The sequence below is a fragment of the Sinocyclocheilus rhinocerous genome, unplaced genomic scaffold (assembly GCF_001515625.1).
Source record: "Sinocyclocheilus rhinocerous isolate Xijiao unplaced genomic scaffold, SAMN03320098_v1.1 scaffold1965, whole genome shotgun sequence".
Taxonomy (NCBI): domain Eukaryota; kingdom Metazoa; phylum Chordata; class Actinopteri; order Cypriniformes; family Cyprinidae; genus Sinocyclocheilus; species Sinocyclocheilus rhinocerous.
The window spans coordinates 1,733,693-1,761,017 of NW_015625577.1; the positions used below are offsets into that span (position 1 = coordinate 1,733,693).

Consider the following 27,325-nt stretch of genomic DNA (forward strand, 5'->3'; position numbering starts at 1 on the left):
TTACATACTGCACAAGGGATACATTTAGCTGGTCATTATGGACAAATAAATGCCGACGGGTTGATCTTGACCTGCTGACTGTACCGTACATTATTCCCAGCGTATTACACTGCTACTCACCAAATAAATAAATAAATAAATACATGAAGATAAACCCAACTAACAAAAATATATTCTAAGAACATGTTGCTAACATTCCCATTAACTTGTGAAAATGTTATTTGTGAACATTCAAAATGTCTGTTTTAAAAACTTTTTATTTTTTTTGGTTATATGAATGTTAATGGAGCATTCCATTTGATCATTTAGTAAACATAATGGAAATGTTACTTATAATAATATAAAAAAAAAAATGTTAGACTAACCCTCAACTCAAAAGATGGAGAAAAAATGTTCAATGTGAAAACAACATTTTGAGAAAATGATTAAAGACCAGATAACTTGGAACTATTAACAATACTAGAAGATTTTTTTTTCATAACTTTGAGAGAACCTTGCCAGAACATTAGCTAAAATACCAGAATGTTCCCTCTTAGCTGGGAAATACTGATTTAAGTTGAATTTAAATATAGTAGCAGCACATATTTTGCTAAAATGATATTAGTAGAGTATATGTGACCCTGGACCACAAAACCAGTCTTAAGTCGCTTGGGCTGACACTTATGACTGGTTTTGTGGTCCAATGTCACATATTTATATATCAGATCAGAAATTGGACAAAATATGTGCTGCTAAAGTCATAGTATCAAAGAACAATTGGAAAGATGATATGCATGTTATATAATATTGCCATGGGCGCCTCTGTCCATGCAAGACCACACTGAAAATAATAATTTCTTATCCTTTGGTGACACGTGGCCGTATTTAAAAGAGATGGAAAATGAGAGGAAATGTGTTTTTTATACAAACCATGTGTGTGGTTGTGTTTTGTTGGAAAAGACCATTATCCAGGGTCAAAGCTAGACACTTACATCATAACGTGACACTCTGAACTCTACACTATGTACTAAAGTAGAATTTCACAGCAGGCCAATTCTAACATGTTACAAAAACTACTTCTACAGAAACTATTATTAGGCTACTTATATCTTTGAAAAAAAGAGAAAAACAGTTATGCTATAGAGTACTTAAGCAAAGGTATAAACCAGACCTTTAAAATTTCCTTCCATATCTCATTGCTACTTGTAACTGTCCACAGTTTGTCCTTAAAAGTTTCCATGCAAGTTTATTGTGGAAGAATGGCCTCTTAACCACAGTTCATGAGGGGAAATGTGCTTCATTTCTGTGTAATGTCAATTATACATAGAGTTTAGGCCTCTTGCCTGTTATATTTTGGCCAAATCCATCATGCACCTCCTCGGGATACCCTGCAAATTAGTTTTTCTGACATACTTTGCTAGAGCTGATCCAAGATTGTACAACTGTTAAAAAAATGTTTTCCAGCATTTATTTGACAAATCGTTATACATTGCATATTTTCATTCTCAAAAGTATTCTTTTTGTTCAATAGAAGTAGTTTATGTTATACAGTGGGGTTATTTTTTTTATTTCTTTTGCACTTTACGCCATGGATTTTTTTGCTCTTCAGAAGGCCTTTTCATTGCATCATCAACATATTCTATTCTATTCTATTCCTCAATAGTTTTTTTTTTACAGCATTTTTAGCTGAGGGGTTTAATTTTCATTCTCACATACTGACATAATATAATGTGCCATGTTTTAGTCTCTAAACGTTGACAGGCTTTCAGATTGTGTGACAGCTGTGCCTTTTTGGACAGCATTCAAATATGAACAAAGTGCCAACCAACTCCCAGTCTCCAATAAATATAAAAATTCTCAGCGTTTGGACTATTATATATTATGCTATGCCATGTTTTGACTATTATGTTTGTGCAGAATCTATTAGCATTGACTGGAAACTTACAGCATCTGGAAACCCAGTTATTTGACATTTTATGGCCTCTCAACTCAAAGCTCGAGTATGTATGCAAAAATCAAATGGTCTATCATTGAGAAGATAAACAACTCAGAAGAGGATTCTAATGAAGATTTTGCATTAACTACAACCATTTGAGATGTTGAAAGCTCTGGGGAAAATGCAGCATGTTATGTGGCTTTAGTAGGTATCAGCATGTGTGTTGCAAAGACAAATGTGCGATCTCTGACTAAAACAAGAGACGATCACATCTGCAAATCCAAAAACTCCACGTCCACTCTGGATCCATCATAGAAGTTAAATGAATTGAGATTACTTTTCTTGGAAAAACATCATCAACATATTCTATTCTATTCTATTCCTCAATAGTTTTTTTTACAGCATTTTTAGCTGAGGGGTTTAATTTTCGTTCTAACATACTGACATAATATACTGTGCCATGTTCTAGTCTCTAAACGTTGACAGGCTTTCAGATTGTGTGACAGCTGTGCCTTTTTGGACAGCATTCAAATATGAACAAAGTGCCAACCAACTCCCAGTCTCCAATAAATATAAAAATTCTCAGCGTTTGGACTATTATATATTATGCTATGCCATGTTTTGACTATTATGTTTGTGCAGAATCTATTAGCATTGACTGGAAACTTACAGCATCTGGAAACCCAGTTATTTGACATTTTATGGCCTCTCAACTCAAAGCTCGAGTATGTATGCAAAAATCAAATGGTCTATCATTGAGAAGATAAACAACTCAGAAGAGGATTCTAATGAAGATTTTGCATTAACTACAACCATTTGAGATGTTGAAAGCTCTGGGGAAAATGCAGCATGTTATGTGGCTTTAGTAGGTATCAGCATGTGTGTTGCAAAGACAAATGTGCGATCTCTGACTAAAACAAGAGACGATAACATCTGCAAATCCAAAAACTCCACGTCCACTCTGGATCCATCATAGAAGTTAAATGAATTGAGATTACTTTTCTTGGAAAAATCCTTGTGTCCATGGATCCAACTGCTATGTATTGGAATCCAGATTCAGACGGCGCTGTACAAACAAACATTACCTTATTATGTGCTGAGAAATTCATAGCTTTGGACCTTCCAGGACTAGGATGGAGACCTCGATCATTCCTCATGCTAGATGGTAATCCTGTGTCAGCTAAAGAGGCTGCGAAAGTGAAGATAGTTCCTGTTCATGACAAAGATGGAAGGAAACCAACAGAAGAATGCAAAACATTATGAAAAACAACTCTACATGAATCTTAATGACTGAAAGCGGTGATGGATAAACCTCTGGATATTTCATGAGTTCAGTTTCCCCCCCCCAAAGTATTTTCATTGCTTCAAGTATTTGTATTCTCCAGCATGTGATTAATAATGCCAAATATCTCCAGACAGCTGCTCTCAATCCCCTATCTGAAGGCTTCCATGGGACAGACGGCTTTGTGCGTGATGATATATTTTGTTTTTATGTTTACTCTCCATGTCAGCTTTGATAGAATAAAATACGAGTTGATTTATCTATTTATTGGGCTCCATTTTCATAACTTACTGTAAGTATTTCTTGGCAGGTAGTCAAAACCAGTTACGTAAATGTTGAGTCTGCTCCATTGTCACAATACAAATGATGCTGCAGATTGAAAATGTGATTAACTGCCTAACTTCAGTATTTGAATTATTTCAAGGCATAGAGTAGATGTTTCATTATGTGTGTAGAAACACACACATCTGTTTGCGGAGACAGAAGTTGTATTCATTGGAATAAACAGTTTCAAGTAAGCACTAAAAATGTTTTGATAACCTAAAAATGTGCTTGATGTTGTAACATCCAAACTAACTATCTGGTTTTATTTAACGGACGATAGAGTGTGATAGAGTTGTGTTGTTTATCCTTATCATATGGAGCTGCTACAGTTGAAAACTGAATTACTTGCAGGAACTAATGTGAAAAAATGCAGGATGTGGTTTCACAAAGCATAACATACTTAAGGTCTTGGGATAAACAAGATAAATGTGTTACAATAATAGTTGAGTCACAAAAAGCCTTTCTCCTCTAAGTTCTTTAAACTACAATATCTTCTTTAGAATGTTGTTTAATAATAGAAATATACTACTATTCAAACGTTCAGCAAGGATGCATTGAATTGATCAAAATTGACAATAAAGGCATTTCTAATGTTACAGAAGATTTCTGTTTTAAACAAATGCTGTTTTTAACTTTCTTTTTATCAAAGAATCCTCATATAAATGTATCAGAGTTTCCACAAAAAATGTTAAGCAGCACAACTGTTTTTAACATTAATAATAATAACAAAAATTTCTGAGCACCAAATTAGCATATTAGAATGAGTTCTGAAGGATAATGTGATACAGAAAAAATAAGCTTTGTCATCACAGGAATAAAGTACATTATAAAAAAATATATATATTAAAATACAAAAAAGTTACTTTACAGTATTACTGTTTTTCTTTTAGCATATAAGGTTAGTATAAGAGACCTTTTGCCCAAAAGCAAACAAATATATTTTTATTATTATTAGTTTGGATCCTCTGTGTGTTATAAAACATATTAAAGTACAAATAGTAGCCTACAAAAACATTAATTCTGAAATTATTGTAAAAACTGTTGGTTCTATATTAGTTTTAAACAGTTCTTTCCACTATAATGAAGATCCATTCAACCACACTATTAAAGAAATGAAAAGACGAGAAGAGGGAAGAGAGCAAGAAAATGAAGTATAATATTGTATCATTAGTAGTAATAATGAAGCATTCCATTTCAACCGCTCATAAAAATCTGCGATGTAGGGAGTGCATGCATAGCCAACCAGTGCCGGGATTCTCAACAGTATGGTATTTTTAACTATATCTTTTAAAAACAATGTGGTTATTAATAAATTCAGCAATGGTTCTTCCTTTTCATTGTAAATCTCCATTTCAGACATGTTGCATATTAGCAATGTTTGGAAGTAAATTTGGCAGTTACGACTGGACTGACTCTCTCCCCTCATGTTTTTACAGCAAAAGTTGTAATATGTGTGTAAAGTAGTTAACTTTCGCTCCCGGCCCATTTGTTAAGTGCCTGTTGTGTTGGGATGTAACGGTCTGTCGCTGGGTGGTGACCTTTGACCCTTTAGGCAAATCTGAACCTGCTAATGTCTGTGTCAGTGTTGCAGCTTTAAAGAAATACCTCACATACATGTACAATTTAACAAAAACAGGGTGAGTAAACTCTTCCTTTGAAATATGTTCTAGTTGCAAAAACATGCAACTAGTCCATTTTGACATTTCTGTATATGCAAATCCAATCCTTACGTAACTGTGATCCCCCCCTCCCTCAAACAAGTCATTTCAAATATCTTGATGGATTGTTTGAGAAGGTGTGGGGGTGTATGAGTTGCAACCCACCAGCATGTGCTGTACAACCAACCCTTTCCCAGTTAGCTGTTCTTTGCATTGCCCCTCTTGCCTGAACAAGCTATTGAGGGTTGGGCTCCAACATGACTGCAAATGAAAGATACTGACGGAGCATTTGGATATATACGACATTACAAAAGGTCAGGACATGATCACAAGTTCTGCCATTCTGCTAATTAGAATGAAATCAGATGAAGTGACTCAAAGAGGTTGTCATACTGGAATCTGACTGTAGTTCTTGGAAGCAGCTCAAATGAACCAGCTGCATGCACTACAGTGGGATGCGTGTCGCCACTAGCCCCCATCTGAAATGTCCCGCTTTGACCTCCACCTCTATGTGGAAATGAATAGCAGCAAGTTCAGTCTTGCATTCTGAAAAATGTTTGCAGCCCTTTGCATTCTTAGTTGGGTTGGCTGTTTACATTTACACACATTTAGTTTAGATATGCATAGAGTGTGATCATTATATGCCTGGTCCAAACTACTACTAATGCAAAAAAAAAATATATATATATATTTATTTATACAGTAAAAATTTTAGCAATATTTATTAAAAGTAAAAAACATTATCCCCTAATATATAATATGCATTTGGTTTTTCTAATAAGATTTTATGTAATCAGCATTTCTTACAGTAACAAAACTGCATTCAGAGTTTTAACTGCATCAAGAAGAAAAATTAGCAGCAAAGCTCAGACAGTGTATCTTTTGTGGGATTTTCTTTCGATAACGTTTGCTACATTCCATATAAGAGTGTGCTCATTATATGCCTGGTCCAAACTACTACTAATGCAAAAAAAAATATATATATATATTTATTTATACAGTAAAAATTTTAGCAATATTTATTAAAAGTAAAAAACATTATCCCCTAATATATAATATGCATTTGGTTTTTCTAATAAGATTTTATGTAATCAGCATTTCTTACAGTAACAAAACTGCATTCAGAGTTTTAACTGCATCAAGAAGAAAAATTAGCAGCAAAGCTCAGACAGTGTATCTTTTGTGGGATTTTCTTTCGATAACGTTTGCTACATTCCATATTGACACAAAATGTCAGTGTGTGACATGCTAAAACATAGAAGTTATGTAAAAATTCTGTATTATAGGTGTGCCTTGACTTATCCCACATTACAGTGGCTGCCTGAACTCACATGAATAAGTGTGAATTTGTACCTCCAGGGGGGCAAAAAAAAAAAAGTTGATAAATGCACAAATACATCACACTCTCTGAGAAATCATGCATTAATCATGTAATTTCAGATGGATGTATGAACTTGAAATACTTGAAAACTTATGCAAAATGAAACTTAAATAAAAATATGGACTTTTTTGTGCCGACTGTGCTAAAATATGAATCATTATACTGGAAATGGTATTTTTGAAATACCTTATTCTGATAAACAGGGCTTTTACAGTATCTTAGCCTGCATCTTACATTTGCGAGATATTTTTGCATTGCAAATATTTTTTTCACCTTGGAATCTGTTAGCTTACAAGTCATAGTACTTGGCAAAGATAGTGCTTCAATACTAATAAAATGTTGTAAAATATTTTTATTTAAAATAAATAAATAAAACGTGTTAACGTTGTATAACTTCAAAAACTGACACACAATTCCATGTCTAAAAGTTGAGTTTATTATGGAAATTGAAAAATAAATGCAAAGGAGCCAAAACCTGTTCATGTTGAATTAAATTTGGACTGGAAACAAGAAAATTCAGTTTGAGATAAAGCTTTGAGTTTTCAAAGCATGCATTGTTCAGCACATTTGTGCATGGTTTATGCAAATGGACACACTTACATACACACACAAAACACTAAAGAAGAACATTTAACCTCTATCCCACCAGAAAAGAAACATGAAAAAGATTTGAGATTTTATAACAAAACAATGCAACACAATTTCTGTCTTTATTTTAGATTTTACACCATCTAAACATGAGCACCATAAAATCATTGTCCATGCAACGGTAAACCCCAGAAAAAAATAAATTCATATTACTGGTTTAAGGCAACTCTTCCCTACACCATGTATTTCATATGAACGCTTCCATTTTTTTTTTCCGGATGCCTCAAGTAATGAGTGTACTCCAACCGTAATGCATGGTTGTACAAATGTTTCTGAATTGTTTTCACACAAAATCATCAGAAAGCATCAGATTTTGTGTATCACGTCACATATGATCACTTATTCATGAACCGGTCATTTTTCAAACCACATTTTACAACAAAAAAGAGAGAAAGCTTGAAATATTTACAAACGTCTGGGGAATTTCATATTCCTGTTTGGACCAAATGTACTTGAACAAAATCATCTATTATCTCTGGGGCAACAGGAATGAGCAAAATCGAGTTTGTTTTTCTTTTGCCTTAACAGGAATGAGCAAAATCGAGTTTGTTTTTCTTTTGCCTTAAACTCAACTCCAACCTGGTAGGTTCTGGACCATTGCGCAAGTAAATGAAGGAAGTATATGCTAAACTCTTCAGGTCTTGTTTTCTACTTGGGCTCACTGTGGCTGGTCTTGATTTAGGTTCTCCTCCGGGGAACTGCTAAAAAAATATGAAAAGAGGGGTTACCACAAGTTTTTGCACTTAATTGATTGGCCTAATGTTGCTGCCATGTTGTCAAAAAAGATGCAAATCACTGTTTAGTGAATTATCTACCTGGTCTTCTTTGAGTCACTCTTCCCCCTGGAAATGGATTAGCAAAAGACATAAAGGTCAACCATGTTGGGACGATTTAGCTTGAGATACCTAACGTCAGATTCTTACCTTGAATGTATCTGGTGATTTCTTCAGGGTCCTCGCCAAAATCTAGCAGGAAAGAAGAAGAAATAAAGAATGATACTCGCATTTATCTGATTATACATGAAGAACTAGAAAGAAAAGGAAAAAGGAGGAAATATTAGTGGTTGAGTGGGCCGGTTTTACTCCGTAGCCTGTACAGTAGCTAAAAGAGATCCAAAAAGTAAAGAGTATCCAAATAATATAAAAGGGAGAACAATAAATCAAAAGGTTTAGCTGTCTTTAACCAGTATCTTTAGCACAATAAAACGGCAAACTATATTCCGTTACCTGGAATATGACAAAATCTATTAGAAAAACAAGTTTGGAATGAGGAGCACAAAGTGGAGTTAACTGTTAGCGCTGGCGCTAGCATGCTAATAAAGTACTCTCTACCATAATAAACTCTACCATAAAGCTCCATATCGGATATCATATATTCAGGACCTGTTGATACAAAACATTAAGTGAAAGTGACGTGACATAGTGACCCATACTTGGAATTAGTACTCTGCATTTAACCCATCCAAAGTGCACACACACAGCAGTGAACACACACCCGGAGCAGTGGGCAGCCAGTTTTTTTGCTGCGGCGCCCGGGGAGCAGTTGGGGGTGCCTTGCTCAAGGGCACCTCAGTCGTGGTATTGAAGGTGGGAGAGAGCGCTGTACATTCACTCCCCACACCTACAATCCCTGCCGGTATGAGACTCGAACCCGCAACCTTTGAGTTATGAGTCCGACTCTCTAACCATTAGGCCACGACTTCCCAGACTTATGCAGGTGTCAATAATTGTGAAATCCAGGTCCAGGAAAGGATGGGTTCTGGCTTGAGCTACAACTGAACTGTTGAAATATCACATGTGCTTTTCATAGTCATATTTTAAGTAACATTATCACACATTTGGAGTATGACAGTATGACTAAAAGACAACACATTGCATTTTGAGTTGTTAGTGTGTTTCTTCAACTATGGATGTTTTTGGCCCAGTGGACTTTTATAAAAAAAATCAGTGCATTACAGGAGAATTGTCATTTGTTTATTTGTCAACATTTACAGCACATCTTAAATTCTGTATTTTGTTTAATAGCATTATGTGGTGAGAATGGCATGTTGATTTTAGAATTGGTTAGATCCATTGATAATAGTTATTTCAATAGTCATGTCATAACTAGCATTTTATGTATCCTAAAAACACACAATCAAGTAATATTTGTATATATATTTTTTTTTACATAATTTGACAATTGATTAATAAATTTACTTCCCCAACACTTGTCACACCAGATAACTTATGAAAAATCTTTATTAGTCATCAAATAGCCTAATAATAATTTGTTAAAAATTGTTGCTATATTTAGTATTATTATATCATTATTTTATATATATAATATATTTAGCATACATTATAACACATATATATACACGTGTGTGTGTGTGTGTGTGTGTGTGTGTGTGCACATGTACACACACACACACACACACACACGCAAAGCGTTAATATTATGGATGTGTTAAATGATGTTTACCTTCAATGGCTGTGGTAACAGATGGATTCCCTTCGATGACTCTGGTAACCTTAGTCATGGTAGGATCACCTTCGATTACCCTGGTGACCTTAGTGACAGAGGGCTGACCTTCAATCACACGGGTGACCTTTTTAATTTTTGTTGGGCTCTCAATAACCCGTGTCACCTTGGTGATGGTGGGCTCTCTCTGGACTGCATATAAAAAAAACAATACTCATTAGACAAATGCAACAAATCAATAATATAGCCCTCTCGTTAGTAATGAGTTGCACTGTTGTAAATTACCTGTGATGACTCTTTCTAAAGGAAAAAAAATTTAAACATGATTATGTCAGATTTAAAGAAAACTGAATTTTTGAGAAAACAGATAAAAAAAACTAATTGCATTGACATGAGAACCATTTTTGATATACATACTCATGAATGTCAGAGGAATCTCCTGATATCTGTATCCAGAGATAAACTACAAAGGAAAGAAAATACATGTATATATCCAGTCTATTACAATTTTTAGGCATGTCAATTATGTATTTGGTTGCACATAATCAAGTTAAGCCCAGACCTTCAGGGCAACCGAGTCCCCTAAACAGGCCTTTATGTGAACTACTTCATGCCTATGACATGGTTTTGAAGGAGCATGTTGCAATTCAATACCTTAATCTGGATGTATCGGATGATCCTTCTCAGGAGTGAAAGGAGGTCCTGGTTCCCAACCGGTATATCTTTAAAATAGAACACAGTTCTTAAACATGGATTTGATTTGAAAATGAAAAAAAAAAGGCCACTGCAAAAGTAGAGGCATAATTTCATAACCCTCACCCTCAGGGTACAGAAGAGTCCTAACAAAGTGAATTACTCCATTTGTGGCCATTAGATCAGAATCAGGAACTTTCACAGTGTTGACCAGCATGCTCTCATTTGCCTACAAATTGCAAATTTTTCAATAAATAAATGTTATAATAAAACATATGAAATATTATATTATGTATTTTATTTTTTCACTTTTTAAAATTGTGAACAAAATATACAATAACAACAATTAAATAAAAAGCACTGAAATATATAACAATTAAATGATATGTATATTTTACATATGACAAAAAATGAATAAAAAAGAAAACCACTTCTGTAATATTTTTAATAATTACAATTATTAATAATTTAATTTAATATGATTATAAATCAAACATTTTTTAATTAAATTAAATTAAATTAAATTAACATGATTAGAAATCAAACAAAAAATTTAAAGAGATAATACGGGTTCTTGTTATATTTAGGAGTTGTACCTATCTGATATGAATATTAATGCTTGTTTTAATTGGTGTAAGCTAATGTATTCAGTCACATTAAATAATATACTGACAGCTAATTTGATTATTTAGGCTAGTTTACACAGTTTACAATATTAACTTACAACAAAAGATAACATTTTATTTAATCAAAGAAACACAATGTTTTATGTCACCTTTACAATGTAACAAATAAATAAATTAATTAATTAAAAAAATAAAAATAAATGAATACATAAAAAATAACCATAAAACTATTATAATTGTTATTTTTAAAATTCTTCTTTACCACTTTAGCACTTCTATAAATATTAAATCAGAGGTTGTATCAAGATAAGTGGTTTTCCACAAAGAATATTTAGATTTTACTCACAGGAAATTCCCACCATAAAACTTTATATTACAGAGCGGAATCATACTCTGATAAAGATTCTCGCATGTGTCCCTAAAACAGATGCTATGACTGGAAATTAATTTTAAGGCTGGACAGCCAGAGTGCTTGATACTTACAAACAACACCTTCAAATTGCTGCCCTGGAGTGTTTTCAGGAGGTTAGTGACTCCAGTCTCCAAGCCTCCACCGATGAAGATGCTGTTACTGAAGTGATAGAGCAGGATGGCTCTGAGGGCGTTAACGTCACCTAATCACAGAGAAGAGACGCGGTCACATCCTGTTGCCTCCGTCTTTCATCTTTAATCTCATTAATCCTGAATAAAACACAGCTAAACAGTAATTCTAAAAGTGGTGTGCCTTGAAAATCACATGTATGAAAGGACTCACTCTTCAAAAGAGACAAGTCTCTCTCGCTGAGCCCTGCAAAAGCCTCATCTGTGGGAGCAAAAAGTGTGAAATCTCCTTCCTGTTTGAGCAGATCATTCAGGCCAGCTGCCTCCATCAGGGACAAAAAGATCCTGCAGAAAGGAAATGATACAGTCAAGACGAGAACAAGAAAGCGATCTTCACTTTGACTGTGCAAACATGTCATTTTTCTTACTTGAAGGCTCCGTTTTTCACCAGAAGTTGGTACATGCTTGAATCTGCTGGCGTGATCAGGGTCTTCATGAGATGGAGGGCACCGTTATTTCCTTCTTTGCTTCCACGGATCAAGCAGGCATTCTCAATGCAGACAGCCTACGTAGTTAAAATATTACGAGACAGTTCACTTTCTCTGAGTTTACTAATGGAAACTGTTTCAGCTATTACTTAGAGCTTACAATGTCAATAAATGTCAATGTAAGTAATGGGCCAAGAATAAGAATTCATACACCTCACATTTGAGTTGTGTGACATAACACAGTCTTTATATGATTCTGTTCAAATGTTCCCATATTGCAAAAAAGGCTAAATATATTTGAAACATATTGTAAATATGTGTTAATATATTATGTTTAAAAAGGGCAAGCAAATACATTTCAAAAACATTTCAGATAAACATGCAAAAACAGTGGATAAGAAAGCGGGGAAAAAAATGGCAGGAAAGTTTTCATAACTTTCATAAAGTTTTATAAACAGTTTATCAAACCTTTAAAAGTACTTAAATTTTAGTAGCCGACATTGGAAAAGCGACTATTTTCTATATATTTTTTTACAATGTATTTTGAATGATAAACAAAGGGCAAATATCTGATGAACAAATATTTAAAACACATTTCTATAAATAACATTTCAAATAAATATTATGTAGTAGCCGTCTCATAAAAATACTTATATATATATATATACTTATATACTTAAATACTATATATATGTATATATATATATATATATATACACACACACTGTATATATAAGCAGTAAAATGTATGATTAAATAAACCATTTAATTAATTAATTATTAATTTAATTCATTCTTTTCAATTAATGATATTTTTATATATTTCAATTTTTTTACCATACGGATTTTACAAATGATAAGTAAATCAAGAAGAAGGTCATATAAAACAACACTGACTGTGCGGTAAACGAAGACTCGGAGAAATTTTCCTGCAAGTGTTTCCAGACGCTGACCATTGTACAGCTGACTCAGCACAATCTTGTTCTTCAGGATGTGGTTTTCCAGAATGATCTTCAGGAAGCTCTGGTCCATGGACATCACCTCATCTAGATTGCAGAAGAAAAAAGGTTTGCACTAAAAACCTAAATTGTCACAACATTTGTAACATGATACAATGCAACTCTGCTTTAGTGTGATTAGAAAAACCCAGCAACCTCTTATAGATTAAAACATTCACATTACCAAAGAGGCTATTCCGCAGAAACATAATATGTTTCAAACTGCAACATGTAAAAACTTGGCCGGCCTTTAGCGGAGAGCAGTTTTTTGGAATGTGCATTCCCAGAAAGGACTTTTAGTTATTGCAACCCCAGGCACTGTCCCTTTTCCCCCATGCAGCCTAGTAAAATGAACAATTTACCCTGTAAATATAATGTGATTAATGTGTTCACCTGTCATTAGCCACAAATGAATTACAAACATGTGATGATGAGGTGAAAGATCTAGCCTAGCCTCCTGTGAGGTCTGAAACCTTCTATTTGGGAGGTGGGATAACAGAAGCTTTTGCCTCCTCTTTCTTTCAGTGCTGGAAGCCCGACGAGGCCCAGAGATTAACAGATACAGCTACCATGTCAGCAAGCTGCCATTTTCCATACACATGCACTGTATGAATCATCTGTTTACACTTGCTATCCTGTGAGGAATCAAAGTTATAGTTATGGGACTGCGGAGGTTAACAGAGGCAAGGCACATCAGCAATTGAAAGAACACAGGCCTTGCTAAGGTAGAATTAAAACAGACAATGAAAGAGAAGGAACCAGCAGCTGTGTTCAGGCGAGGAGACTATGAAAGTTAGTTAAAGGGAGGTAGAAAGAGAGATTGACATGTATTCAGACTTGTTTGCTCACCGTTGAAGGCTGTGTTCAGTGGAGCCAGGAGCGTGTACTCAGCCTGGGGTCTCATAGCTGCAGACAAGCCCAGCTCTGTCAACATGTCACTGAAGGTGCCCTGAGATTGTCCAACCAACTCCATAACCTGCTTAGCTTTGAAGAAAAAAGCAAAATCCTAATATTTAAAAAGCATGTTAGAATGATTTCTGAAGGATGGTAGGAGGTAAAGCTAACCAGAGTCGGGCATGAGGACTTGATCGATGAGGTGGATGACTCCATTGGTGGTGACGATGTCCTTCTTGAGTACCATCTTGATGCCGTTGACTGTGAGACTATCTCCATCGCAGCCAATCTCAATATTGCTGCCCTCCTGGGTCTCGTAAGACGTGCCGGCCATGATGGCCTCGGAGCACTGAACAGAGTTCAACAGATGGTAGTTGAGGAGAGCTGGAAGAGAAGAGACATTAGTCTCTGTCATCCAAGCACATCTGTTATTCCTCTTACACACCTCTTGAGATATGAGGAAATCATGGAAAAATTACATTTGTTACGTTTTTTGTTTTTTAATGTTTAGAACATACCACATCAGGTAAAAATCACAAATGGGAATGAGTCAGATTTGAAAATGCATCATACAAACATGCTAAATGACAATTTTGCACAGTGATTTAACATGATATTAATTTGCATTAAATCACTTGGCAAGCACAGTTCCAGAAAGTTTAGGCAGGGCATGTCGAAAAAAATTTTCCTTGCTAGTTGACTGCAGATCTCATTCTAGAGAGCTTTTGATTGAATAAAAATCTGTGTAGTGCAACGTATGTGATAAAATTTCTAATTTGATTTCCTGGAAGAGAATGGTTTTAAATTTGAAATGCCTGTATCTACCAAAATAGGCACTAGCATATAGAAACAGTATCTTCAAAGCTAACAGACATGGACCTAAAGTCACAAAACTTTAATTTCATGACCTTTAAAATTTGTCTTTAAAATGCTATGGTTATTTATAGATTATGTAGATAGCATGCAAATGCATGCATTTAATCCATTATGACACTGCATCACCCATTCGTTTCAATAAGGGATCCTTGGGAGCCTTTGGGTCCTCTCTGAGTGAATCTCTCAGCAGCTCCAAGCCATTTGACTGCAAATGGAGCGCTCTGATCTCACGTCAAATATCTGGCTAGGGACTAATAAGAGGGCAGAGATCCCATCGCCGCCAATCTTCACTGGATTGTAAAGCTAACAGCTGTTTCCTGTCTATATGTTTTTGGCAAGACAAGGACGATGCTCTTTTCAGAAGGTCTTAGATCTTTCTCCTTTGGCCTTAAGATGAACATACTGCTTTAACGGTTGTAAAATGCATTCTGGATCACTCTGGAAAACACAAACCATTGTTCTCTCACCATGTGCTGAATTTGATGGTATTATATGCAGTGAATAGCTAACTGAACCAGGCATCAGTATCTAGGTTAAGCTTGGAGTTTTCCTTTTTCATTTCCCTGGCTTCCGCTTAAGTAGTAGATCAAATATCTTTCCGCTTGGCACAACAGATTTGGCCATAATATTAGTTTTATTTTAGTTTCACTCGAGCAGTTAATATAACCCTTAGTGTATTTATAACCCTTAGTGTATTTTAGACAAACCTTATATTCATGAGAGTGGGCATTACGTAACTCTTTTACATGATCACCGGGAAAGCTAATGTTTCCGAACTCCAAAGCAAACATCAACCACAGTATTTTGAAAATACTGTAAGACGTACCCATAAACTTTAGTTCTGCTGCCGAAAACCTTCAGATTTGATCTCATCTCCAAGTGGCTCAACTGTATTAACCCTGTTTAAATCTCAAAGTAGTCCCATAAGTGTGGTTATGGCACTGTTTGCCAACTGTCTGAGAATTCCAGGTCTACAGCTTAGGGTACAGCGGGCCCATCTGGTTAGAAATGGGGTGAAATAACACACTGCCTCACTCAGTTGACTCAGATCAACAAACACGCTACGAGGGAACCGCCAGTCCCTTGATTTCCTGCACCTTTGTCTCATTAAATAAGAATAAAGCCTTTCTTTGTGCCAAGTCTGCCATCAATATGGGACTTAACGTTTCCCTTCAGCAACTTAAAGCACTCTGCTTGAGAATAGCGCATGGGGCTTTACGTCTTGGTGCTTGGGTTTACCTTGGAGGGAATTCTTGTCTTCCATAAGCCTATCCAGAACCTCTCTATCCAGCTTGTCAAAGGCATCATTGGTTGGGGCGAACAGGGTGAAGTGTCCCGGTTGACCCAGCTTCTCAATCAAACCGGATGCAGTGGCCACAGTCTGGAAAAGAAATGGAGCATAAACAAATTTGGTTCATTGACTACACGGTTCCAAGTTTCCTTAAGACTTACGCTCAAAGTACTCAGGTCGTCATCCACTTCGATCACATCCTGAATAGTGTTGCCAACGGCCGTGATGACGCGGTCAGTGACGTGGACCACTCCATTGGTGGCCACCTGGTTGCCGTGAATGATCCTGGCACAGTTCACTGTGACAACCTGAACGAGAACCACATGTAAAATTAGTTCCTCATGGAGACGCAAGTAACCTATAACGTAACCCTCCATTTCTCAAGATATCAACTTACCCCATTGGAGTAATGATTGATGAGCAGGCTCAAGTCGTTGTACATGGAGGTGGCGGTCATTCCGTTCTTGAGGTCTTTGGTAAGCAGGCGTTTGTTGACCATGTGGTAGTGCAGAGCATTGTACAGCTCAATATTAACATTGCTCACCAGAGCAGTCCTTACCTCCTGTAGGACAAAGAGCAAGCCATTGGAAAACAGTCGAGGAATTACTAAATTTTCATGTGTGTGCTGTAGGGAGAAAGAAGGAATGAGCTGTTACCGGATCGAGAAGATCCCAGGCATCATTACTGGGGGCGAAGAAAGTGTACGACCCGGCGCCTTCGATCTCTTCCCGTAGCTTGGATAGAGCAGAGTAGTCCTGGGTCGTTGTGGCTTTGACCAGGCCGACGGTGCCAAAAACATTGTCAATGGGAGCAACTGCAAGAAAAATGACACAGATTGGCTACAGGATTAGCTCTAAGATTGTAGCTTTCAAATTAGGTTACAATCTAATTAATGTATTGACAATATAGCCATACTTAATGATTTTCCAATGTCTGACTGGTCAGCAAAGAAACTATTAAGAAACCAACCTGCAGGACAGCCGCGCATACCATCCAGCTTCATGTAACCTGGGCAGCACTCATACAACACAGTCCTGGACGAAGAAGGAAGATAGAAAACAAGAAGAACTGTTAAGTGAGTATTGAATCTCAGACATATGGCGCCATTTGAAAAAATACAATACCTGTAGTGTACAGGCTCAAATTCATTTTTTTCTTGGATGCCATTCACTCGTCGTTACAAGCTATCCCGGTTTTAATGATAACACAGTTCATGGTCCTGGACAGACAGTCTGTCCATATGGTAACCATTAACTGTCTTTGTACATAAACATGCTATGTGGTCCTGAGGTTTGTGCCGTATTCCACTATCATTATGTTGTCACAGCATTGCATTAATACTTTAAGTGCCCTGAAGCTAAGCGCTGAGACCAGCATGGTGGTTTGGTAAGGCTGAGGGGTATTTTTTGGATCCAGGATGCCTTTAAAGAAAATTTATAACCCAGTGAAACGTTGGTTTGGAAGTTACAATGTACAATGGAAGGAAATGTCGAATCAGCAGTTTTCCAGTAATGAAGGGCGCATTCTATGGTTTTTCTGTTTTCATTGAAACTCTTGGACTCTTTAAACCTTCAAACCAAGCTAGTAAATATATTTCCATTACCACACAAATTGAATCTCATGGATGAAAAGCCATTTTGTTCTTAGTAGAATTAAGAAGCCAAAAATATAATCTAAAAATATATAAATAATGTATTCAAAATTATATATAAAATTATATAAATATATATATTCAAACTTATATTTAATAAACAATAATTAATACATTATAAAACATTACAAATATGCATAAGTGTCTAAATATAAATCTACACATGTGCATATCAAATTATTTTATTAAGCATCATGTAAATTAAGGAAATAATGTTTTTGACTTGTGCAGACTTGACGTACTTTAGAACTTAAATTAGGATTTTAAATAACACCATAAACAGATATTTTTATGTATCATTATTGTTGTTTATTTCTTTTCCATTCCCTTTAGTGTGTGATAAGGCAGTTCCAAGTTCATATGCATCATAACAGGCTCTTAATATGAATAATGGGCTCAATAAACTCACCTAAGCTAATTATACCAACTATATAGCAGCCGTATTGTAGAGTTAATAAATAGCTTTTAATGGGAAACAGGTTTTTTATATGGTTCTCTGAGAAAACACCACTGGAGAGTTACGATCCGCTGAGAAGTTCTCAAAGCTGCTGATATTAAACGCACTCTAGATTCACAGATGGACACTAGTCAGGGTTAGTGGGCTGCCGCACTTGGAAATCTCCACACCAGCAAAACGGTTCCATGTGATGCAAGTTGCTGAATTCCCCAAACAGATAAAACAGCCTGCAAATCACCAAATGAGAAATGACATCCAGTGCTGAGTTCTGTGGAACATTGGAAACTGACAAGTCTCTGAGATTGTGCAATCACGAGACTGTAAGAACCTAATTGGGATTTCAAAGTTGTCCTCTATGTGACCGCTGTACAGAGGATCCAGAAGCAATAGTTTTGGATCATTTCTGGCCTCTGAGTCTTCTATGGAAGTGAAGCACAGTGAAAGGGGAGGCGAGGGATGTCGATGAAGTCATTAGAGTCTTGCTAGAACATGAGTTTCTAAAGAATCTCTCCCAAAAATAGGAGGAAAACATGACTCCTGTTGACCAGACACTGAGGGAATACGGCTACATTAATCATTGGGGAGAAGGTCAGATTTTCCAATTTCACTGAAGTTCTGCCTAGTGAGTCACCAGTTCAAAGGATCCACAACATTACGCACACGTTCAAACCATCAGGATGGAGTTAAAACCATCAGATGGTGGAGATATCTAGCAAAATATATCTAGATAAGCTTTGTAGAACATCAAACCGATCATTTGGACACTTCAAAAGGTAGTAATCTTCCATCTTCCCTCATCTGCATTTTGAGAAGCCATCAGTGATATCGTTTTTTTGCGCCAATCTTTGCGAGAGATCTAGGACTGTCATACTCATTTCAATTATGTAAGCTAAACACACTAAACCAGATATTTACAAAGATTGCCAGACCGCTATGTAATGGTATGCTAAGTGCAGAGAAAATACTCGGAGCAGAACAGTTCCTGGCTTTCCATTAATCAAAACTGCAAGGGAAGCAGAAAATCTACAGAATATTGCAGGCAAGTCTGGATTTGCAAGTAAGGAAGTTTGAAACCACTGGAGGTTACCTCAAAACGGTGCTGTTTGGTCACACGTGAAAGGGCCGGGTAACCTCTTTACGTTGCCGTTTCCTCTCTTTTCCAACCACAGAAAAAGAATTCGAAACCGGAGGCATAACAAACTCTACATGAATCAACGGTTGTGGTTGACCATGCTGTTCTCCATAAACCACCAGGTCATTACTGGAGCCTTCACAGTAGGACTTTGCGCTCATCTTCCTGCATATTGTTGATCTAGATGTTGCAATCTGTTTGGTTGTTGTTGGTTTTTACATTTCACACATCATTAAGTTCACTTAGTTTTGCCACAGAGCTTCCCGATAAACAAAATATCCTGCTGACATTTCCACCTTGTAGACAGCTGTGTATTTTTGCCTTAGGACAGAAATTTAAGGAAAGGTGTTTCAACACAAGCCAAGCACTCCAGGCGAGCTCTACTGCTTTCTTTAATCATCTATGGCATGTCCTGACAATGTCAGTGGGCCTCACCATTTTATACCAATTAAGGTTCTGCAATTCTCCGGAGTGCTGTAGTAACGCATGGACTTTGGTTAGTAGCAGTGGAGTAATTATTTTTCTATTTATCCATTCTTTGTTTTGGCAGCCAGGCTGCTGTAAATCTACTGTTGCTGTCAAATTTTGTATTTTTCAAAGTTATTTAAAACATTGTAAATCCAACTATTAAGCTGCATTTGGAGATCTGCTTAAGTAGGAAATCATATGTGCATGTAACTGTTGGAAATCTTCACGCACTCTTACCAGTTGGGACAGTGACCTTTCACCTTTCACCTTAGACAGGATTTGGAATAGCCTCCAGAAATCATAAAACATCACACTTACGCTTTCTTTCCACAGATGGCCCCTTGGTACCAATTACGGCAAGTGCTGAAGTATTTTTTCTTTGTCCCCACCACTTGCTGGAGAGCGCACACATTTGGTCTGCAGAGAGGTAAGACAGGATGAAATGAGTAAAGCTAAGACAGAGGAGTGCAACAGATGTGCTTTTTGTGTGTGTGTGACAGCATGGTGCTTTTCTTTAAAACTGGGACAATAAGGTTTAGCTTTGATGAAATAAAGGTAAAATTAAAACAATGAACATTAATATACCTATTTCTTAAATATACCTATTCAGTTGTTTTATAAATATATATAAATATACCTAAAGTAATATAATATTAACTTTAATATGCATATTAAGGTATTTGTACAAACAAATAAATAAATAATACACTCAGAGTTCATTTAAAAAAAAAAAAATTATTAGAAAATTACAATAATAAAATACAATTTCAAACAAAATATGAAACATCGAATAATATAAAAATAAAGTAACATTATTAAAATTAAGATATAAAAAGTATTACTAATTTTTAAAAATGTTTAAAAAACACAAATAACATTGTATCAGGTAGCCTAAATATATACTTTTAAATAAACTGATTTGTTCTTAATAGACTGTTTTTATAATACATCAATTTAAATTTTTTTTCCTACAGTTTTACAGTTTACTTATGATGCGCAAGGACAAAGAAAGTTTAAATAAAAAAATATAATAATAATAACAGCAACATATGCAAACTTTAAAAATATATACAAAACATAAATATAAATCATAACAACTGTTCTTATTTTAATGCTAATAAATAAATAAATTTAACAATATCTCTTACCCTTCTTTCTTTGCTCGAATACGACTATGGGCAACTATCTTGTCATAAGCTGAGGAGTCTGCCTGGTCAAAGGCAGACAGCACAAAGAGTGCAAAAGTAGCTGCAAAGAGTAGCTTCATCCCTGCTTTCCCCACTGTGAGACTTCAGACCAAGAAATGGGCTCCAGATGAGGGGGAGAGGGCTTTTATAGCTCAGCTCTCATCAGCAGGAGAGACTGGCAAACTATCAGTGCACCAGCCTTTCCTGTTCACCAGTGTCTCTATGATCTCACCTCTTAATACTGAATAAGCAAAACACAAAGAGTGGAGGATTCATTTAACAACAAGATTGTACAGTTCCTAATGAATGAATAATAATATACATGGGGAGCTATTTTAGTCCATATTAGGATTGGTATAGAACTTTCACATTTTTTAAATTTGAAAGCAGTTATTCTTTACGAGTGATATTTCAAATAAATAAAAAAAATCCACAGAAATATGCAACATACATATGACAATTTCATAACTGTTGAATGATCCAAAAGTCTGAGAAATGATTTATTTGGCATTTTTCTCATTTGATTTCACTTTTTTTTTTTTTTTTTTTTTTTTTTTATTAATAATCCTAAAAAAAGAAAAAAGTCATTTCAAATTGCGTGGCTCAGACTTTTCGCCCGGCCTGGCCATATCTACCCCTGACCCTACAAGCTGTTTGAAGAATGTATGGATGGCCATATCAAGGAATCAAAATATGATTAAGACTAAAAAGGCTAGAATGCACTACACGACTTTTAAAATCTGAACATATTTTAGAACACTAGGCATCAAACCCTTGTTGACTTAGCTAATAGGCTCTTCTTAATTATCATGTGCATCATAGGATTGCAGCAAATGGATTGCAGCAAGAATTGCAGCAAATGGCTACAAAAATAAATAAGTAAATACAACTGAGGATCATACACTAAAGAACTGAGGATCACACACTACCAGACTTTCAAGTCATTCTGAACATAACTCGCATAGAAATGGAAGCTTTAGCGCAAGTTCTACTAGGAAGACTTAATGCTACGTCACGCATTACAATTAGATCTAGCCAATCGTCACTCGACACGAGAAATATAAAAGTTCTTTACTCACCCTTCCTTGTGTTTGCAGAAACTGACACTGATGTTCCCCTCCATCCTCCCCACCACCACCAGGTTCATTGGCCCTGTCCATGCAGGGGGGGTAGGCTCCGCCCCTGCCTTCGTCTCGGCAGAAATAGCTGAATCTTCAACCTACAGATTCAAGCTATGGATGGGGACTACGCCAAAGAATTCTGTTTTTTATGCCTTGGTTTTGTAAAATAAATTCTTTCGAATCTTATCATCACCTCCTGAGTCTTTCTGGTAGAAATTATATTATCAGAATTTGAGTGAAACAAAGATATTTCAGAATGTCTTACATGACAGCAGCACTCAAACTTGTAACTTGATTATGTATATCTAAAATTGGACAATGATCCAAAAATATTATCTTGTGTTTCAACTGAAGCAAGTACATCTGAGCATCTGTACAAAGTTGCTCTCATGCTCAATGTCAAAATTTTTATTCTACATATAAAGCAATATCGTAAATATTTCTCCTTTTTAAGTTACACTTTTTCTTTGCTGTAAATTTTTCAAAATCTTTCCAAACTTGTTTTTTTTTTTTTTGCTTAATTTGATATTTTAGTTTTGATTTAGTTTTATTTTGCATGGTGATGTTTTGTTTTGTTTTAACTTTATTAATTTTTGTTCTGTTTTCTTTTGATTTATTTTATTAGTATTTAAATTGTATTGTATGAGGATGTTTTTGTCTCATATGTTGTGCAGCACTTTGGTCAGCATTTATGTTGTTTTAAAGGGCTATATAAATAAACTTGACCTTGACCTTTTTTTTTTCCAGTCATGGACATTAAATCCCAGATTTTCACTGTTCTCAGACTTTTCGACCTCACGCTTCATCAAAGAGTTATGTTATATAAGGAAAAAATGATTTTTTTCAAGGAATATTGTTGGTAAACCTGTAATTTAAATGGGAAGTATTTCAGTGAAGAACTAAATTTTGCAAACCAAAGGCTGCAGGATTAAAGTATAAATCAATTTTACGTAACACTATAAGCTTCAGTCCAAGTATCTGCATTTTGACACTAATACAAATCAAGCCCCGAGGCATCTGATACAGTGGTCTCATCCAACATCATGTCTCTGCGCTTGGCTCACTCTTGTGGCCAGATGCAAACATGACTATGAAAAGATGGTGGTATCTATGACAGCCTTTGGAACCTTTTGGATACGTGGCTCCATCTTGTGGAAAACCATTACAACAATAAGAAAAAATACGATGGTTTTGACATAAAACTGTACTGACATATTAGCAGAATTTTTTAGGGCGTCCAGTCTGAAGACATCTATCTTTCTTCCCGATGCCAGTTCTAAAGTGCACTTTGTTGGCCCTGGACTTAAAAAGAAAACAGAGATTTTAAATATTATTTACAGTTAGTTATAAGACATAAAGGTGCAGTGGACTTTTCCAAACACTCACCCCAGTGGTCGCCAAACATACTGGCATTCAAGGGCTTTTTTCTTCTGACCTTCTAACAATCAAATTGCAATGAAAGAGTCTTGCTTGACCTCACACATCCTAATAAACACTGACTCTGTCAAAACAGGATTTGGGTTATCTTTTGAAAAACCTGATGTTTAAAACTGTCATTTACAATCTCACAGAATCATGTTTCTGAAGTGAAAGTGCGTACACGAGATGCATCTGGAAATAGCTCCCTCACTTCCTTCCCACTCTTTCTCTTTTCCCTCTCTTCTCTGTCAGTGCTTTTATGGCTTTTGGACAAGTCGTGCCGCAGTGTTGCATGAGATGCTGGCGAGCCGAGAGACATCGGTAGTAAATATCAGAACATGAACATAATCCGCTCAAGCTGCAGAGGGATTCTGCCGTAAACAGATAGGAGATCACGAGATGGGAAAGGAAAGTACAGAAAAAAAGAAAACATACATATAGTATATATACCTTTAACTGAAAGTTATTAGTTTAATAGTACACCTAAGAACTTTCTGTTCTTGGAACGTTAGTTTATAATTATAAAAACATAAAAAGAATATCCCTAGAACGTTAGCAAAAAGATTCACAGCAAATTTTTCATCGCTACCACATTTACCTCAAAGACACAGGGAGTGACTCATTTCAAAAGCAACAAAGTCTGAGAAACTATCTGCTGACAATTTATTCACTGCTAATTGAAAACAGCATGGTGTGCCCCCAGATAAAGGAACTGCTGTGAAGTCAATTAATTAAAGAACAAGAGCAGCCACTGCGTGTTGCCATAGCAGCAAAAGACAAATAACAAGCAATTGTGAGAGTGAAAGATTCTACGACTGCTGTAATATCAATCAGCTAGTGTAGTGCAACCAGATTGGAAAATTGAGAGACGACATAGTGTGCATAATGAAAAACTTCCAGTATATCAAATGTCTTCATTTTTCAAAAATAAGTAACTTATGAATGCAACAAATGATTAAGCATTATTAGTGGGCATGAAATTGGAAAAATACAAAATTGCATGCAAGTAATTGCGGGCAGACTTTGTAAGCAGAACATAAAGATAACAAAGAATACGGAATTGCAGTATATTACTAGGAGAGAGAGAGATATTATTTCTCATATAGCTACAGTTGAAATATTACTGAATGTCATATGGTCCATGAAAGTCAGGTTAAACTGTTATTTAGACATCTGTATTATGAGTGCTATACTTAGATTGCATAGTCATATACTGTATATATACTTTTTAAATCAGGCTGTGCAGCTGTTGTATGTCATGTGCAACATATTTTTATTTATACACTGCAGTTCAAATGTTTGGGGTTTGTAAGATTTTTAAATGTTTTTGAGGCAAGTCTCTTATGCTCATCAAGGCTGCATTTATTTGATCAAAAATAAAGTAAAAACAGTAATATTGTTAAATATTCTTACAGTTTAAAATAGTTTTTTTTTTTTTTTTTTTTACAGAAACGTTTGCTGTTGTGTTGAAACATTTTTTTGTGGAAACAGTGATCCTTTTTTTAGGATCATTTTTTTAAATGAACAGGACTGAATTAAAATAGAAATCTTTTGTTACATTATAAATGTCTTTACTGTCACTTTTGCTCAATTTAATGCATCCTTGCAGAATAAAAGTATTATATCTTTTAAAAAATATGCAATAATAATAACAATAACAGACAGTTTCTCTGGTGATTGATAACATGATTGTTATTTTTCAAGCTTTTTTCTCCCAAAGTTATTTTTCACAAAAAAAGGGATGAGAGGATGCTGCACAGTGAAAATGTGAGGATAAATACATAAGATAAAAATAAAAAAATAAAATTATCCAACAGGTCAGTTGGACACTGTGTAGTACTTTCCCTAGCTTTTCTTATCCTCCAGATTTATGGTTGCAACCAAGCAAATACCTTTTCCTGAGACAATTCATCTTGCAAAACCTCACCTCTGTGCATTGGAAAGGATACTGTTTCCTCTCTGACAAAGTATGCCAGCTAAATTTGAGATTCAGATAATCCTTGGATACAAAAAGAATGAGAGTTTGTTTATCTAATGTTCATGTGGAGATGCAATGTGCTCGTTCTCTTGGTCCTGTAACACACTTTCCTCTTCCTCCATCAAGCACTTTGATTCATTTTCTTCCTGTTCAGCTTCTTCTGCCAGAGGTTTCTCAACCGTTTCCTCTCTCACCCAGTCTAATATGTCAGAATCCGATTCCTTTGCCTCTTCAGCAAGCGAGTAGATCTTATTTGGGTTGAGACTGTTTTGTTTCTTTGGAAATAACCCAAAGTCTGTAAAATCCTTAGGGAAGTCCTTCCTGGCTTTGTCTTTGAGTATCGGGTCAGTCAAAACTACTGCTGATCCATTGGCCAGACAGCCGAGAGACTCCCTTGTCTCTTCAGATTTTTGCTGCTGTATCACTGCAGTGACATCGTACAAATGTAGTTTTTTGTTCTGTGGAAGAGTCGAGGAATATTGAAGTGAACCGTCTGGATGAGAAACATCGGAGGACGCTGTGCCCGTCTTGTTCGCACGAGTACTTTTCCGGTTGCCTTTCATCATTCCAATGATTTCGTAGCGGAAGCTAGAGATGTCCTGCTTCAGCTCCTGTCGAAGTGATCAGAGTCCTCAATTTACTTGTGTTTTTTTATTTAAAGTGCTTATTTATAGGTGCATTAGGCAGTTTTTATCATTTAAAATGTTTCTCACAATGACTAGAATTATGATGGTTTAAAATGCACACTTGAAATTAGATTATAGAGTATAAATCAGTCATACTGTAATCAGTGGGCAAGAAAAAGCTGTTTTACTCTAAATAAGGATGGGCCACCTCATGCTGGATGGCATTTTGAAATCTAAATGCGATTTTCTTTACAGAAACTTACTATTTTTGGACACTTTTGGTTGTAAACAGGCCCGTAACCAACTATGAGGCCACCGAGGTCCGGACCTCGGTAAATTTTTCATGTTCAAAAATAACATTTGTTCTTTGAATGACTAATATGCTGTAAAAACTCCTCATATGAATGCCTGCCTGACATGTATAATTCAGTTTAGACAGTTTGCAAGAATGTTTAGCATCCCTGGTATGAAAATGATCGCTGCGAGACGCTGGCGGAGTGAACGAAGCTTGAGAGAGCTGTGAGTGAGGGTGCGGGCGCAGCCTCCATGTTGCCAGATCCATATCCGTTTATAAGCAGATTATAAGCGTTTTTGGACTTGTCTTTTCCACTTAATTTAACACTTTAGAAAGTTAATAAAGTAGGAAGTTTCAGTTTAGAGTCAGCGATATCTTTATCTTATCTTATTTGCAAAAGATTGGAAACAATTTCGGTTTATTTTTATTTATTTTTTGTTTTTTGTTTGTTTTAGTATCAATATCTGGCAACACTTTTAGAAAGTTAATAAAGTAGGAAGTTGCAGTTTAGAGTCAGCTATCTTTATATTATCTTATTTGCAAAAGATTGGAAATAATTTCTGTTTATTTTTATTTATTTTTTGTTTTTGTTTGTTTTAGTATCAATATCTGGCAACACTACATCACTGGCACTTAAACTGAAAGCAATCAAAAAAGCCCATGGGCAGGTTTTTGCTGACAGGATACGACATTCGGTAAGGGAAACACCAAAATTATCATGATATTATCTGTCATAAAAGTTATCAACACTGTCAAAAACAGCAGCATTTAACACTAGTACACACAGATCTGTAGAACAAGTAGGTTACAGAATGAAATGAAATACACAAAAACTAGCCATGAAGAAGTCTATGCCATGTCATTCAGTATAGTTAAATTTTCACAAATCATGCTATAAACTTTCATAAGAGCAC

The 27,325-nt window shown here is 35.6% G+C and overlaps 2 protein-coding genes across 3 annotated transcripts in view; both read right to left on the bottom strand.

Moving 5' to 3' along the window:
* Positions 1-6,973: 6,973 nt before the first annotated feature.
* Positions 6,974-21,190, bottom strand: LOC107752481 (periostin-like). 2 transcript variants are annotated; one of them, XM_016568473.1, is made up of 21 exons: positions 20,934-21,190; positions 20,104-20,202; positions 17,047-17,111; positions 16,734-16,891; positions 16,475-16,639; positions 16,239-16,385; positions 16,026-16,167; positions 14,082-14,294; positions 13,866-14,000; positions 12,916-13,064; positions 11,959-12,095; positions 11,745-11,875; positions 11,474-11,604; positions 10,491-10,593; positions 10,326-10,393; positions 10,089-10,134; positions 9,957-9,971; positions 9,672-9,863; positions 8,132-8,173; positions 8,024-8,050; positions 6,974-7,906 (listed from the first exon to the last, which is right to left on the bottom strand). In XM_016568473.1, exons 1-21 carry the CDS (start codon positions 21,050-21,052, stop codon positions 7,887-7,889), a joined length of 2,304 nt encoding a protein of 767 aa, XP_016423959.1. In that variant the 5' UTR covers positions 21,053-21,190; the 3' UTR covers positions 6,974-7,886. The 2 variants fall into 2 exon arrangements, with proteins under 2 accessions (XP_016423959.1, XP_016423952.1); XM_016568466.1 differs by having other exon boundaries at positions 6,974-7,909; positions 20,934-21,188.
* Positions 21,191-25,515: 4,325 nt separating this feature from the next.
* Positions 25,516-27,325, bottom strand: part of LOC107752869 (short transient receptor potential channel 4-like) — a 17,574-nt gene continuing 15,764 nt past the window's right edge. The window contains 1 exon segment of the mRNA XM_016568942.1: positions 25,516-26,101. Within this exon segment, the coding sequence (XP_016424428.1) occupies positions 25,544-26,101 (558 nt within the window). The 3' untranslated portion in view covers positions 25,516-25,543.